Here is a 17156-nt window from a genome sequence, read left to right on the forward strand (position 1 = left end):
CAGATCGGGGAGAGGTTTGCTGGTGGAAAATCGAGGCTTGGAGCTTGCCTGAGGGACTGAGAAGAAGCCAACGCCACGCTATCACTGCCTGGAGAAGGTTGAGGCGTTCCCCATCTGGGAAAAGCATCTGGAGCGGGAGTGAGAGCCCGGTGACGCTCCGCCACGGTGCTCTCCATCAGCCCTCCCTGCGAGCTGGGCTCCCCTTCTTCCTCACTCTCAGCCTGAGCCAAAATGTCCTTATCCTGCTGCAGGGTGTCCGGCTGGAGCTGCCAGCTGCCCCTGGGACGTTGAGGGAAGACCTTGGGGAAAACCTGCCGGGATGCCGGTTCCCCCAGGCTGGCACATTTGGGTACCAGCGATGGGAGCAGGAGCAAGAGGCTCAGAGGTACCTTTGGGATGCAGTTTCTTCTGGATTTTGTGCTGAAAACTCATGTTTTGCAGCTTATGAGGGGTGGGGATACCAGGAATTCAAGTGGGTCTCCTAAGGAGTGTCTGCAGTGGGACAAGACTGGGCAGAGACCCTGTAGGTAGTAAAAGATGGAGAATCATCAGCAGAAGAAACCAGGTGTTATTCAAGCACACAGAAGATGCGTGTTAATGAAGATGCAGCTTGTTTGCTACAGCTGGTCCATCAATTAGCCCAAAGATCCTTTGCAAACCTCCTTATCCTAATGGAGAGCCAAATCTAAGTCCAAAAGTAAAGCCCGTGCTTGTTTATTATTGAAAGTTTTTAATCAGAAGAAGCCATGCCTTGGTCTTATTTCCAGGGCTGTAAACCCAGAGTGTCTCCACTGAGATGGGAGGTTGCACGTGGGCACCCAGGTATAAGGGCAGGGAGGAATTAATCAGAGCTGGGATATGGGCTGGCCTTAAATGTGACACTGGACATCACTGGCAGTGATCTGGGCTGTGGTTTCGAAGTTGAAATCAAAGCTGTGTTTCCAGACATTAATGGCTTGTTTGTTGTCTAAGATGGTGGAAAACCAGATAAAAGCTGTAGCCCAAATGACCTGTTTGATTTCCAATAGGGCATTGTTCGTGCAGTTTCTAAATAGCCTGCATTAGAAAGACAGAGCAATTAAAAAGGCAAACTCACCCAAATTCATGGGCTGAGCTCTGGGATGCTGGAAGGATAAAGGTCTAATTCATAGAAACATCTTTGGCTCCTTTATTTAGGATTTCTGTATATTATATATGCAGACAACCAGGAATGTCATCTTTTCCAGACTGCTTTTTGCATAAATTAGGACTGTTTGCTGTTCATCAGCTAACCCCGCTATGACCCCCCCCCTCCCCTCCATTCTCCCTTGCTCTGCTTAAAACCTGAGGGCCCACGCTGGCTCCCGCAGACTTCTGTGAGTGCTGGGAGAGGGGAAGGCAGGCTGGGGCATCCCGAGCTGCCCGGGGTGGCTTTTTTGGAGAGTTGTGGAGCTGCAGTAAGGATGGGCAGGTTAATGAAGTACCTAGAACAGGTCATAGGACACCGGTGAGGGTCCCTCCTCTCCTGGGTAGGTGTGCCTGCCTCAACCACCCTTGGAGGATGGATGCTGGGACGTGGTCATGCTCTTGGAGTTGTTTAGTGCTGCATGTGCTGAGGAAACGCCTTGAGAGATGCAAAGAGCTCCTTAACGCAGCCTGGGCCCGGGTGGAAACCTGCTCGGCCCTGGGAGCGCTGATAAATGAGATGCTGCTGCTTCCCCTCCCACCCACACACTTCCACTTTCACTTCACATGTGGGACCCAGCACTGCAATCCCCAGCCTGGCCATAAATAACCCCTCCATCACCAGGCAGTCATGGTGACAGCGTGTATTAAGCCTGCCAGTACAAGCGTTATTTTTCCTTTTTCTTCCTCCTGGAGCTCTTGGCATCCTTCACAGAGGGGAACATCACACCTCCTGGGGGATGTCACCTGTGTCCTGTTATCCCGCCTGAGCTCCCCTGATAATCGACCGAGGATACAAAAGAGAATCTGTCCAAATGTGCTCGGTGGAGCTCAGGAATTAAATATGAAAAGACACAGCTGTTCCAAAAGCCTAATCTTTGTCACAGACAAACTTTCCTTGACCTGGAACCATGCAGAAAATAAACAGAGAGGTAAAGGACATGTTAATAACTCATTTCCACAAAACCAAGCCTCACATTTCTGCTACCGTATTTCTTTTCCCCTCCTGCTTGCTCTCATAACAAAAAGTATTTTGTAAGATACATACATCTTTGCATCGGTTTAGACGTGCAATTAGACCACTGAGCTGAAACGTCTCCAGTCTATGTTCAGCTGCCAGGCACATCACAAAACCTCCCTGCCCTACGGTTCCTCATACAGAAACACAGGATAGTAATATTTTCTTTGCTGGGCATGTAACTCATGTTTCTGGGTGGATGGTGGTACCCAGGAGGGCACAGATTTCAGCTCGGACCTCCTGAGATTATTGTAAAAACCACTGACCCCTTGTTGTCCTCTGCTGTGTGTCTGTCAGCTGATGGAGAAGAAGGTCTGTTTGATATTGGAAAAGAGCCTCAAGAAAAAGAGAGTTTGCCAGGTTTATCAGCTAGTCATATAACCCAAATGCAGTGAAATCTCTTAATTCTTACGTCATTCGAGTTCTTTCTCCTCCTCACCCCCAGCACAGTGGCATTTCTGACATTGAAAAGATGTGAGCCATGAAAGGAGAAGCCCAACGACTTCAAAGGATGTGCTGTGTTGGGTCTGAGTCAAGTGATGAGTCATGAAACGATGGGGCTGGAAAGCTAACCACTCTTTTCTGCCGGCCTGGGATCACGCACGGGGACCACGAGCTGATTTATGGTCGCAGCTGGGGTGCTGTGCTCGGCACTGAGGTGTCCCTCCCTCGGGGGGGAACACAGACCTCCCCAGGTCTGCAGGACCACCTTGAGTGGAGCCAAGTGGAAAACCTGGGCTCTCCCTTTGCAGCCCGTTCTCCACATGCTGCTTCAGTCCTTCAGGGCAGAGCAGGAGCTTTTTTGCTGTTCAACCCTTCTCCGACGTTTTCAGAGGCACTGCTTGCCAGGAAGGAGGTCTTCCAAGCCCAGGACACCGAAGCCACGGCACCCAGCTCTCCAGGCAAGGTCACCTACAGGACAGAAACCAGTATCTGAAGGGAGCAGGCAGCACAAGGGGAGCCAGCTTTCAGATTTCGGCTGGTGTCCTCAAACAACAGCTACAGCAGTAATGATAATTACAGCTTCCCATTCATTATCATCATAGTTTAACCATAATAAGCTGCTTATTATTTCCAGAATGGGTTTTATATGACATTTTCACTGCGGTGCTAATCTTATTTTTTTAAAAGAAGATGCAAAGGGAAGCAGTTAAATGATCTCAATTAATTTTCTGTATTTTTATACCGGCTTGAGAAGCAGTTGACTTTTTAAAGATGTCAAGATTTTATCAACGTTTTGAATTTCACTACAGCAAGACGCAGGGAATATTTTACCAGATAAAAGAAAATAAAAATATCTCTCTTTTTTTACCCCCATGCTAATAGTAAGTTAAGTAATAAAGAGCAAGTGATTAACTGGCTGCTGAATTCATTTTGAAATCTGGCCAGATGTGTTCGAGCAGGAATTGTTAGTTGATAGCATTTTTGTAAATCTGATCTTTATTTATATGCTTGCCCGGGAAAAGAGCACTTCTGAAATCTGGCTTTATAGTCTTAGATTAAATGATTTTGGATGAGGATTTTAATTTACAGATTTGAAGAGGGTATATGTGATGAAATCGTATCTGGGTTTTTTTCTGAGTGTATCTGATAGTCTAATAAAAGATCCCCCTCCCAACCAAGAGGCCTAATTTTTCTTGAAATGAGAGAAATGGTAAATGATGACTGATTTTCCAGTTAATATTTTAATAAATGATAATTGATTTACCATTTTCTTACAGCTTTCAGGAGTTCCTGTGCATCCTTCCCCTGTGTTGTTAATGGTGTGAGTGGGGCAGGCACCTACACAAAGGAGATTACAATGATAATATTTACATTGGCTTTTAGAAAAGTCATTATTTTTTGTGCTTACAAGGCAAAAGTCATAAATTTGCATCTTGAGGGCTCTGACTGGTAATGTTATGGCTAGAACTTCCCTAGAGATGTTGCTTAACATCAGAGTCAGAGCTGAGTGGAAATTTCTCACTTCCTTTTCCAAGAATGAAAATATGGATGGGACTTGGTGTTATTTTGGGTTTTATCATATATATACACGTATATGTATTTATAGTCATGTGTATAGACTAAAAATGAAAACTCAAAGTTGAAGGAAGGAGTTTTTCTACACGTTGTATCACACCCAAGCCACTCTAACGTCTTCAGACGCCAACATTATTTAAAGCCTGTTTCTGCACGGTTCTCGTACCCCTTATAGAAGTGAGATAAACCAAGTATGAGCAATTTTATAGCAATTAACTCAATCCATATGAAGGAGATTTAACTGTAGCAGCTTCTAACCTAAAATAGCCTCACAAAAGTCACGTGTGGACCAGTTCTAAGCATTCAGGATGCTCGCATACACCCTGAACTGTTTCTCTTTTAATGTATATCCTGTATCTATCACAATATTCAAGATATTCTGAGCTCCTGTCTGACCCAAGGATGGAAAAACCCTATTCTCCTGCTTTTGAGGACAAATATTTCCCCTCAATTTGGACAGGGCATGCAGCATCCTTGGGCTCCATACAAGGAGGCAATTAATTGGGTGTTTGTCCCTGGCCCGCTGGCCAGAAGGGACGAGCTCTGGTGGTGCCTCCAGCTTGCTTTCGAGGCCAGCCAGCGACGGAAAGCCTCAGCACCTGGAGACCAGATGTGCACAGCTCTTGGTGGACCACTGCTGAAGCATCTGGGGCACAGGCCCTGTGTCCCTGCCTGGAGTTTGAGGAGGGGCAGGAGGGAATGCTGCTGCAGCCCGGGCAAACCTGCCACAATATTTACAAGCACAGGCAGATCCTTGATCTGGCTGTATGACCTTCTCCCAGGGCAAACAGAGGCTGGGAACGTAACGCTCCAAATCATGATCCCCTTTCTTTGCTCCCTTCTACTGGAGTCAGTGTGTAACACCAACTAAAAGCAGACAGATCCAGGTGCTCAGGGTCATTTTACCAGTTTCTGCAATGTTTTTCCAGTGTAATATGGAGATGGTGATACTTATAGATCCATAAAGGGATGTGGAAGCTTCTTACATGCAGCTTCTCACCCTTAGTGGCTTCTGATCCTCAAGCAGGACCCAAGCCTGCAGGATCTCTCCCTAGAAAGTAATCTGGGGGCTGCAAGGGGATGAATTCTGGTAGCTGACAGTTGGTGAAACTCAGAGCACTCCAGCCGTGATGAATTTTTCCCCAGTGATCCATGTTCACTCCCCAGCTCCAGGATGCAAACCGTGACCCTCTCCAGCCGTAGCCACCTTCAGAATGATTCTCATTTTCCATCCATTCCTCTAGCTGCAAAATGGTGACAAGGATTTCTTAGGTTATTGGGAAAGCGGCTGTTTCCATTGACACCTGTGTCCAGCACCTTCCAGAAGGAGCCCGTGTGCCCCTAAATTTAAGCAGCCTGCCAGTGTGCAACCCGTGAAACATCCATGAGACATCTCAGATTTGGTAAAAACATTAATAACTACTTAAGTTAAACATTAAGGAATCATTTTATTTTTTTACGAGTATGAAGAAAATCCAAACCATCTGGAATGGAAAGTACTTCTCGATGCACAATGGCTTTATGATAAATTCCATGAGCTACCCGAAACTTAACCCAACTTTTTGTTGCGAGCTGAAGGAACTGGCTTAGGTGACTGATGTGACAGCAGTGACCCCAAAACTGGGCGACCACGTGCAAGCCGAGCGAAGTGATCTGCACGCAGCAGACATCGTGCTGCCTCCTAAGAAACAGCTGAAACCAGAAGCCTCTCCATTTTGCAGACACACAGTCGATTGGACAGCCATAATACAGAGGCTATTAATATATAGATTACTGTATCGGAAGGACTGTCTGCTGCAGAGCAAAGCATCCAGCCCAGGGAAAAGACATCTTGTTTGCAGCTGCCAGCGAGGTTATCCTGCAGCCTTGGGAAGAGTTGCCCAGATAAAAATTGATTGCTGGATGCATTCCACTCCTTTGGTGCTCAGACGTGACTGAGCCTTTGTACCAAAGCCCAGGAGGCTGGAAACCTTCCCGAGAAGATGGGAACCCTGTAAATAATTTCCTGCGTTAAAATAGCTACAAGAGTGATCCGTGCCTTACAGCTGCAAGTTCAACAGGTAAGGTATATTTGGGCCACCTGTAGCTGTGTGTTTCTGAGTTAAGGCAAGGGCTAAAGGAGAGACTAAGTCTTCATTTAGAGGCTCAAGAAAATCCTCCAAGGACCTGTTAATGGTTCGATGTGGATAAATATTGGGGTTTTCTTGTTATTTGTCACTATGTGCGTTTGAGCAATCTCCTGGACTTGGCGGGAGGGGGGGGGGGTGTGAAGAACAGGAGAGACCTTTATGCCTGTGTGCACTAGTTTTGCACATTTGATTTTTCTGGGAAGCATTTGGCAGCAGCAGATGCCACAGAAGCCCTTTGCAGGCAGACATTATCCATGTGATAGCAAAAACGGTTTTGGTCGGCACTTTGCAAATGTCCACTTAGCTGAGAGTATCCAAATACCTGGTTTTGGACTGGAAAAGGGTGTCCCCGGGAGTTATTTCTCTCCTCAGACTGATCAGTGCTTCAGCCTGGATTTACAGTGACAATACCAAAATGTACATTCTGCATTTTTTTATTGTGAGGATGCTGCAAACTTCCCTGAAAACCAGCCACTTTTTGCAAATACTCTGGCAAGCAGAATATTACGGCATCATTGCACTGAGGCAATAAAGGCTGAGTCCCATGGCTGTGTCCTCTTTTTTGCTGTTATATTACTGTTTGCTATTAGGATTCCTAGGGAAAATCACAGCAGCTGTTCCCAGTCTCCCATTTTGCCCATAAATGAAATGTCCCAGAACAGCCCACATAAAAAACCCCTTGGTGTTTGGGCTTTGGCCTGCTCCTGGGGCTGCTGGCAGGGGCTCAGCCGGAACGGTTGCTCACGAAGACGAAGTGTTGGGGATCTGTGCTGGAGCCGGAGAGGATTTTCAGCCTGGAGCCCTCTCCTGGAGGAAAAGGCAGCTTTGCTGCCTGGAGAGTGAGAGCAGGAGAGGCAGGATGGGCACGTCCTCCTGCATCCAGGACCTGCGGGTAGTGCTGGGGCTTCAGAGGTCCCTGGCCAGGCTGCGAGGATCGGGCAGGCCGGGCAGCAGGAGGCAGAGGCGATAGGAGAGGGCAGCCCCAGGTCCTGCTCTCCCAGGGCGGAGCGGGTCATTTACACTGAGGTTTTGGGAGTGAACCCACCACAACCTGGGTTTCTGCCTCACTCCCTCTTCCTGCCCAGCCGGGAAAGCACTCGCCTGCCCTTCTGGTCCCAGCAGCCTTCTCCTCTCCGGAGAGCCCCCGGCCTCCTCTAGCATCTCCGCTAAAAACAATCTTTGGGGTGATGCAGCTTGGGACCATCCACCTCTATCAGAGGAGGGAGCTGAACCAGTGGCTCCTAGTGCTGCCCGAGCATCTCCCCTCTCTGGTGCTTTATCTAAGGGGGGATCGCTTCAGCCTTTATGCTTTTAAAAGCAAGCAGCAGCTACAATGGCTATTTTTATTTTTTTTTTTTTTTTTGGCATGCCTGGTACCAGAGGCACATGATAAGGGGTTTTAGGGTACGCTACCAGGCAGGATCCTTCCCAGGGTTGGGGTAAGGTGGGCAGCAGAAAGCGGTGCCCTGGGATACGCACGGGAGCAGGAAAGGCAGAGGTGCCCAGGGGACCTTTTAGGAGGAAACAGCAGTTTCTGCCATTAGGCACCTCCAGGCAGAGGCAGCAGCCAGGCTGAGGTTCGGGGCTCAAGGCTGGATAAACCTCACCCTGGTCGTGCTCTGCGTGCCTATGTTTTTAGTCGCCGTGCAAGAATAAGCTCCACTTCACAGGGACTTTGGGGGGGCTGGAGTAACACTTGCAAAGCACACTGAAGCCCTCCGATCGCTTCACAGGACGCGTGGACCCAAATGCCACCACCACAGCCCCACACCAGGGGGGCTGCCCCCCATGACCCAACCTCCAAGCGACACTTTTTTTTTTTCCCCCACCGGCATGACATCTGCCAGAGGTGGCTTTTTCCTGGCTGGCGGTGGCCGCCGGAGCGTGAGCGGCGTGGATCTCGCCTTTCCCACCGCCCTGGATGCGGGGCTGACCACTCCCCCTCCCTTTGAATAGGCGGCCCTGCTGCAAACACTATGGTATTTCCATCCTCTCCAGCTCCAGCGCAGAGGATAGCACCAGGTAGTTGGAAAGAGATCGGAGACAAGTGTGGGAAGCCGTGGAGGACATAAGCTTTTCCCCTGGTCTTTCAGCTAAGTAGTAAGTGGCGGTGGGGAGAGAGTGTCTTTAAGCTCTTCTGTGGGTTGTAGGTACCTGTGTTCATTTTCAGGACATCTAAGATTTGTTTTGCCGGTGATTTACTTTTACTCTCTCCATTTCCAGTTTCACCCAGTAACTGATTCATGTGTTTGCTAACAGTACTGCAGGATCTTATATAAATGTCTGAGCTGATGCTTCCCTCTAAAAATCCCTTTTTTTTTTTATATAGAGTATATAAATTTTATATGTATGTTTAGGGAAAGATTATTATTTTCCTCGTCTAGGTAGAAGGCTGCGCCTTGGCATTATTACAGTGGATTAAATTTGCAGTTCCTTTTATGTTTTGCATTGCATTTTGGTTTGGATGGGGGTTTGTTTGTTTTTGTTGTGAGGCAGGGGGAGAAGCGAAGTGCCTGGAGTCGGATGCTCACTTGGCTCCCTCCAGCCCTGCACACAGACAGACAGACAGACAGACAGACAAGGAGTGGACCCCCTCAGGCCGGGGCTGATTCCTGTCTTTGGAGGGATGCTTGGAAGGGGTTTGCTGCTGCACCTCCACATGCTTTTAATAGCAATGCCATCCCCCAAAGGGCAGAAAGTGCCACAGGTGCCAGCGTTTGCTTCTGGGAGGAATTGGGGCCCCGAGTGTGACAGCGCAGGGATGTGCTGCCGTGCCGCTGCCATTCCTTGGGAAGGGCACAATCCCGCATGCCTCACCCAGCCAAAAAGAGCCAGTGGGAATTGTGAGTCCCCAAGGAGCACACCCAGGCCTTCCCCCTTCCCATTAGTCTCTAAATCATTGCTTTGCATGTGGCCACTCATTTGGTATTACAGTTACCATCAACTTCCCATCCTGTGCTGTCAACTGACACCTTTGGGGGCTGTGGGCTGGGTCCAGAGCAGTTTCCTGCTTACGGGCTATTCATGCTGCCTCTAATTCAGCTGGGTTTTTTTAAGCCTTCCCCTGCCTGTCGTGTAAACAATTTTCTGGCAAGCCAGATTTTTGGGCTACCCGGACATTTTCGCCTTGGGCAGCAGGAAATGGCACCACTCACCCAGTGCGTTTTGTGCACCCAGTACTGGGATGCGCGTGTGTGTGTGTGTGTGTGTGTGTGTCCCTTGTCCTCAGCTTCACTGCTGAGATTTGGGGTACCACATGCCCCTCCAAATCAGAAAACACCCCGATGCTGTTATCCTCTTTATACATCTGGCAAGTCGAGGCACAGAGAAATGAAAGGTAACACCTAACTTTCTAAAGCGGTTTGGATACTTAATGAAGAGAGGTGCTTAGTGGGATTTCCAAAGCATCATCAGATCCGGGCAGCCTGGTCCTAAGCATCATGCTGTGGGTCATACCCGGAGTCTGGAGCAAAATGCAGACTTACAGCTGGGTCGTCGATCCCTGACTGAGACCCCTTTGCCACAGGGTAGATGGGGCTCTCTGAGATGGGGAACACATGCTCCTCGTGGGGCCAGATCCTTCCCTGGTGCAGGGGATGCTTTGCTGAAACTCATCTGGTTTTTTCCCCCTTTTGCTTTGCCCCAGCTGAGGATCTGGCCTGTGATGTTGTGCTCTAAGTCTATTATTTCACAAAGGGAAATTCGTGAGTTAAATAACAGATGACCTAATTACCGCCCCCCCACCCCCTTCACATCTTCCTGCAATTGCAAGTAGCTGCTACAATCCAAGAGAGAGCAGTGTGATTTAATGGCAACAGCCTATCTGGTTTAGTAGCCCACCTAAACCCCTCTCCTTGCCATGACCTGCGCTGTCAGCTCGCTATAGCTCTGGTGGTGCTGTTCACGGTGGCACTGTTTTAGCTTGATTATAAAATAGCAGCTGAGTAATAGATGAATGAGCAGGGTAAAGGAGAAGTCTAAAGCAGAAAGCAGTTTGCTACGGAGCACAGAGAGCAAGGGCTCGTGGGTGCATGTGTCTATGAGACTGGTCCAAACCTTAACTGTCCCAGCATATCTCACGAGCTCTGTCATCCATCCCAGCTAGAGTTTGTCAAGCCAAATGGGAAGGCTCTTAAGGTACCACCGTATCTCCTTCAGATCTGACAGCTACTGAGAAAAGAAAGGGCACAGCATTAAAGCAGAAAGTGATGTGCTGACAGGCAGCCCCCCTGCCCCTGCTAGCCACTCCGTTCCCAGAAACAGCGCGGACAACCTTCTTACGGCAATGCTAATCCAACTGCAATCAGCGCCGTGTGGTTAAGATAGCGGCTCAGGGGCTCAGATACTCGGCCTCTCACCCTCACTTTCTCCCTATGACCTCAGCCACGTCATTTAATCTCTTGGAGTATTTACAGAGGGTGCAGAAGGGCAATTGCTATATTGCTGTTTACCATAGCATCATTATTTACTGCTCTGCCTGGTTTCCCTTCAGTAAATCAGGTATTATCTGTGAGAACATTGCAAAGTTTTAAAATCATAATGAATGTGGGATCCCCTGATATGAAACGGAGACAGGAGGTGGCCGATCTGTTAAAAAGCCTGGTTTGTAGACAGACAGCAAGACAAGCACGCTCATTCCTATCGCTCATATCCCTGCATTAGGGATGCTTCTTTTATTTTAAGCTGGTGCCAGGGTTTGATGAATTGAATGAGGTTTTTAACATGCCAACAGATCAACAAACACTCTTTCCCCTGAGAACTGAATTGGCAGGCGGCCTGGAAAGTGCCAGGATTTCAAGGGTTAAAGCCTTGTGGAAGAATGTAATTTCCATGAGCTATTTTCCCCACCCACTCAAAGATGATAAATTATTACTTGATGCAAAAATAAAATGGCTATCACTAAGGAGCTTTGGGTCAGCGAGCTCCAGCGCAGCAGCCCACAGAGGATGGTCGTGCTGAAGGTGCTGCTTCTCGTATTTAAAGTCTTCCTTCACGTTCTTGAAGTCAGAAATATTTTGATGGGGTTGCTGATGCTGGCCCCCTCCTCCTGGCTTCCCATCTAACCTCGCAGAAGGGGAATCTTGGTGGTTAATTGGGATGGGGAAAAGCACCCAAGTTGCTGTTTTGCAGCTGCCCCAGTTGTGCCACCCCACAGCGACACCTTTACTGAGGGATATGGGATGGGCAGAAGCTGAGTGTGGTCCTACAGTTCACAAATTGGGGAGCAACCTGAGCCTCAGGACTTTACAAGAGACAGGGGAGACCCATGCACAGAGCACTGAGCTGTGAGACAGAGATGGGAGCTGCTGGTCTTGACTCTGCCACAGGAAAGTCACCGTGGTCTCATTCCACTTCCCTTTCCCCATCCTGAACAGTGTAATACTAAACCACTATATAGGAATATTGTGAAGGGTCTTCACATATCCAACAGACAAAGTTTGCTTTCTTTTAACATACATTTTTAATTTCTTCCTAATTTCTGAATGGGGGTGTGTGTTAATCATGAGGACAAACAGCTTTTCCCTTTTTAAATTTAGCTTGGTAATTCATTTAAAAAAAAAATCTTGTAAAAGGGGAGGGATGGATGTTGAAATGAAATTAAAATTTTAATTTAGTTTAGAAATGACCCAAGAGTCTAATAGCTTTGGCTGGTACTTGATCAAGTCCCAAAATAAATGCTGTTTCTCCCACACATGTTTTCACAATAAGACAGGAATAATAAGAGCAAACAATAAGACTGAAGTCAAGCTGTTAAGTCATTAAGGATTTTACCAAATGGCTCTGATTCCCCTCTATTTATTAACAGCTCTCAGCAAGCTGTGGATCTTGATTATCTTGGTGTAAATCTGCAGTGATTTCCTTAATATTGGCCAAGTTACCTGCCACGAAGAGCGCTATCATTGAATTTATTTCAGCTGCAAGCTCCTGAGCGGTCATTAAAGCTATCTAATGGTGTCCAAGGGGAGGAGAGGAACTATTTAGGCTCTTATTAGAGGAAGCTAAAGAGAAGAAAAATATCACTCAAACATCAGGGAAACTTGCTGACAGTGAGAGATGTATTGGGCTGTGAAGTAGTTTCCTATGGGAAGTGGTGGAAGTTCTGTTAAAATTAGCCTGGACAAAGCACTCCAGAGCTCTTTCTGCTGTCATCTTTCCTCCCGTTGCTGCCCTTGCATACCTGTTTTTCCAGAGCACAATTATTTTGTGCACAGAATCTGCTCACACGCCTTTTTCAAGCAGGGCTTGTCTTCCAGGTCCTTTTCACAGCCCAAAGCCTGCATGTCTCTGTTTAACCGTTGTCACCCACAAAATCTCCAACAGGTTGGGGGACTGAATTTAACTTGTGTTTTAGCTGAACTTGCCTTAAACAGCCAGGGATGGGGGTGCAAATGGTTGCTGAGGTTGCACTGTATTTCTCACCCCCACTTGTGCTTTTTAACAGCACAGCTTGCAGAGGAAGAGAAACTGAAAAGCAAACTGTTCTTGCTATAAATCTATTGGAGCTGCTGTCTAGAGATGATAATTCCCCTTTTCCAGTCCAGGGCTCGGGAGGGGGTTGCTGGTGCTGCTTTAAAGCTCTGGCAATCTTATTGATATTCTTTATTGCGTGAAGCCTTGTCCTGGGTGTCAGGAGGGGTTTAGTGCTTTTCCTGCGACAACAGCACATGCTGCTTCGAGCATCAACGTGTGGTAATTTTGCTGGAAGGTTCAGCTGGCGATGGCATCCTGAGGAAGATGCAAACGACGTTCAGTGAGGCATGAAAGCAGTTCTCGAGAACTGGTGTGACTTAGGTGTCTTGATCAAAGGAACAAAAAAAACAAACCAACCCCAACTACCTATTGCACAAGCTGCAAAGCAGGAAAAAGAGCTGCTCATGGGGACTGCTGTTTTAACTGCTATTTTAACGCTGTAACTCCTTACTCTCAGACACACATTAAAATAGGTGAATCAGCCTGGAGATTTCTCTGTCTCCATTTTGCAGTGTCTGTCTTGCTTTGGTACATTTTGGCAGCGTCAGTCTTTACTCCAGAGCAAGAGGAAGATCAGTTCATGTTTACGTGAGGCAGTTTACACTTGTTTAAGGTTAGGATCAGGGGACAGGAACGTGATGGACTGGGACTGAGCACCTTGCCCTTCATTAGCTGAGTTGCAGAAATGGCCTCCACGCACCTTCTTTGTTTTACCCAGCTGCAGGCTGACCCAGCTGCAATGAGATGTAAGCAAATGTGTTTTAACGCCTGGTTCGCGCAGGCTGGTAGGGTGTGCACAGATGCTGAGATTAGTTAAGGCTTCTCAGCCACAGTAACTTGCAATATATGTGTTTTTGGGTTGCTCTAAGTGCAAAGAGAAATAGGCTTGTTGTTCTTTCACCCCGTAGGTAGTTTTCAGTTTTGTGACTTAAAAAGAGAAGTTTAAAAAAAAAAATACTGGTGTTAGAGCAAAAGTTAGTAATAACAAGCAGGAAATGATGATAATAATTTAATACACATACACATGCAGGTGTTTCACATTTGGCCATTAGTCACAGAGCGCGGTGGGAGACTCCGTCTGTAGTCCCTGTTTGCTGAAGTGGTGAGTGAGGCCCAGCTGAAGCAGGCTCTGCCCTTTGCCTGGATGTTTGCTAACCGCTGACCGGCCCCGTGAGCAGGGAAAGAAGTGGAGGGGAGACTGGGAGCCAGTCCCAGTGCCTCCAGGAGCTGTTGGTGGGTGCAGTGCAGGAGTGGAGGCTGAAGGTACAGTGGTTGCGCTGGCTCTGTCTAGCAGACAACTCGGACAAGTGTTTCCATCTGCAGCGGTTGCAGTTGGTAGCACAGGAGGCCTGCAGAAATCAAAAGGGAGGTATTTCAGAGGAGCCAGAGCTGCTGTGTCCTCAGAGAGGTTAAAGCAGTGGCAGCTCTTCCGTCTCGCAGGCTGTGCCATGTATCAGCGTGATGAAAATAGCCATTCCCCTTGGCTCCCAGTCATATCCTGCCTGAGTGAGCCCTTCTGGGCCCAGCCTACTCCCCCTTTACTCTTTCCTCCCAGCACCTTCCAGTCATATTCCCCAAAGCACAGAAAGTACATTGGCCCTGCATTTTCCACTGTGAATTTAAAGGAGAGGGGGAGAAACATCTACATATTTGAAAACAGAGCCAGACTGCAGCTCCTTCACTTCAACTACACAAATGGGCTGATCGATGATTAAAAATCACACGTAACGAACAGCACCGGTAGAAGGACTTGCTCAGAGGGGTACATCTCATGCTAGGAATGACATGTGAAACTGTGACATGCTCCTGTGGGCTGAGACGGTTATTTAGTGCACTGCAAATTCCTCAGGAATATAAGGATATACAAGGAGAGCTTTAGCAGGGGGAAACGTAAGCTAATGCAGGAAAACAGAAGATGTCTCTTGGAAACAGTGTTGTTCTTTGTGAAACAGTCTGTTTTTGACAAAATCTTTACAGGAAAGGTGTTGATCTCAACAAACTGGTGCTTTTTGTTTGGTTTGGGTTTTTTCTCAAAAGAAAAAAATTGGCAACAATTTCCCACCAATTCTACAGCAAAGGAAATATGATCTCATCTTCCCTCGGAGTAGCTCCATCAGCTTCCAGGTGATAATTCATTCACCATTGTCAGGCTCTCATCAGTTTACACTAACGGATCTGTGTGTTTGCATTGTTGATACAACACGTCTAGTCACAATATCTGCTATTAATACAGATATTTTTCCTCTCAACTTTTCCAGCTTAAACTCATTAAGATGATAGTCTGCTCCTAGCTTTATATGGCTGTGAGAAAGCCCAGATTTAGCTGACGCTATCAATTTTTATGCCTTCTGCAGCAGAACTTCTAATGTCCATCCCCATTTCTGCAGGCACCTCGGAGATGATGAGTTACTATATGGACACAACCATTGGCAACACAGCCCCTTATCCTTTGGCTCGCCCTGGAGTGATGGTAAGAAAGGAGTTTGGGTTATTTTTCTATCCCTAGCAGTGGGTTTTCTCTTTGGTTGCTGTGACTTTGCCAGCCCATTCACTGACACGACATGGTGTTGACTGCTAAATCGTTCCAAGGTTTCACGTAGTTCAGAGCAGCGTCCGAATGCTGAGTGTTTACCCAGAGCTTATCTGAACCTCTCGAGCTTGCAAACCTCAACTGGAAATAGGATCGCTGCATCGGATTTCCTGCGGTTGTGTTCAGAGGAGGATTGTTAGGGTAACCATTGTCCCAGTGCCTCCGCTCCCTGTGCTGACCTTCACGGCCATGGATGAATGCAGTGGGATCAGCACAAAGCGGATCAGGCTTTGGAAGAGGTTTGGTTGGTCTGGCCAGAGTTTTTTGGAGAATTTTACTGCTCCTTCTCCCAAGCCAGCTCCTTTCTGTCTGTGCAGCTGATGGGTGGCTCTGTGTAATATATATTAGAGTGTAAGCCCGGGCATGCCCGTGCCAGCTGCCACCAGCTTTGGGACAGATTTAATGGTGCTTCGACCCTTATTTAGAGAAATCACATTAATAGATGTTTGCCCAAAGAAATGCTGGCCAGTGTTAAAGATCCTAGACAAGGTCAGATGAAAACTGTAACTCTGAGCTGAGACATCAGGCTGCAAGGAGGACTTGCTAGAAAGCAAAATTTTCACCAAATTAGGAAGAAAAGACCACTCTGACACATGAATTATTTCTAACACAGCTCGATATTTTTCCTTTAAATGGTTCCAAGCATGCATCTGGCTTTTAAATATTGATTGGAAATAAAGCAGAACTATTTCCCTGCAGGGAAATAGTAATAATAATAATAATAATAATAATAATAATAATAATAATAATAATAATAATAATATATTGATTGGAAACGAAGCAGAACTATTTCCCTGCAGGGAAATAATAATAATAATAACAACAATAATAGCAACAACAATAAATGAAAACATCCTGAATATATTTATACGTGTATGTTGTTATCCTTTTATATAGAGATATACATACATATATAGTAAATACATATATAAAGTAGATACATATATATGCACACTATATATATACATGCTATATATACACACACACACTTATTTATAGATATATATGTATAAAATAGCTATGTATAACATAAAATTAAAATTATATACTGGGATTATTTCCATATATCTATATATGCTTGTATATATAATACATGCATTTTCTTTATAAAGTATAAATATAACTTTATATACAATAAAACCAAACGTGTAATATGTAATGAGTTATAACCTAGGATTACATACATATGGGTGTACACATGCCTATATCACACATATAATCAATACATGTATATACATATATAATGTATTATATGTAAGCATATCATAATACAGTATATTATATATGTAATAATACATGTTTATATATACATGTGTGTATACACTTCATGTGTGGATACCACATATGCATATACACATGTATGTATACACACACATATATGTCCATAAATACATAAATATAATTAATGTCAATATAAATACAAATAACAAAAATTATAAACATAAACATAATAATCACAAATAATAATATAAAGAGGAATATGAACATAAATATGACAGCTTGCTCCAGCTCCTGCCAGTGTGGGGCTGGGCTCCCCCATACTGCTGGGGCTGTGACCTGGGCAGGGCTGTGGCCTCTCCACCCCCCCACAGGCCCCCCACATTTCTGGGGGGGAATGGGGCCTCCTGCCTCACACTGCTGAAAAATAACAGACCCAGCTGGCGGGGCTGAAACGAGTCCCCTCTCATGGAGGGTGTCATCACCACAGCCGGACCTGAGGAGAGCCCCCTCCTCGCTGCCATCTTGCTGAGCACAGCCTCACTAC

The 17156-nt window shown here is 46.4% G+C and overlaps 1 protein-coding gene across 2 annotated transcripts in view; it reads left to right on the forward strand.

Moving 5' to 3' along the window:
• The first annotated feature begins 8366 nt into the window (after positions 1-8366).
• ETS1 (ETS proto-oncogene 1, transcription factor) overlaps positions 8367-17156 on the forward strand; it is a 78234-nt gene continuing 69444 nt past the window's right edge. Inside the window, exons 1-2 of one of the 2 annotated variants that reach the window (XM_074848699.1) lie at positions 8367-8430; positions 15189-15271. In XM_074848699.1, coding sequence (XP_074704800.1) covers positions 15200-15271 — 72 coding nt within the window. In that variant the 5' untranslated portion in view covers positions 8367-8430; positions 15189-15199. The remainder of the gene's footprint in view (positions 8431-15188; positions 15272-17156) is intronic. The other variant, XM_074848698.1, reaches the window with a different exon arrangement.

The sequence above is a fragment of the Strix aluco genome, chromosome 23 (assembly GCF_031877795.1).
Source record: "Strix aluco isolate bStrAlu1 chromosome 23, bStrAlu1.hap1, whole genome shotgun sequence".
In the NCBI taxonomy this organism is placed as follows: Eukaryota; Metazoa; Chordata; class Aves; order Strigiformes; family Strigidae; genus Strix; species Strix aluco.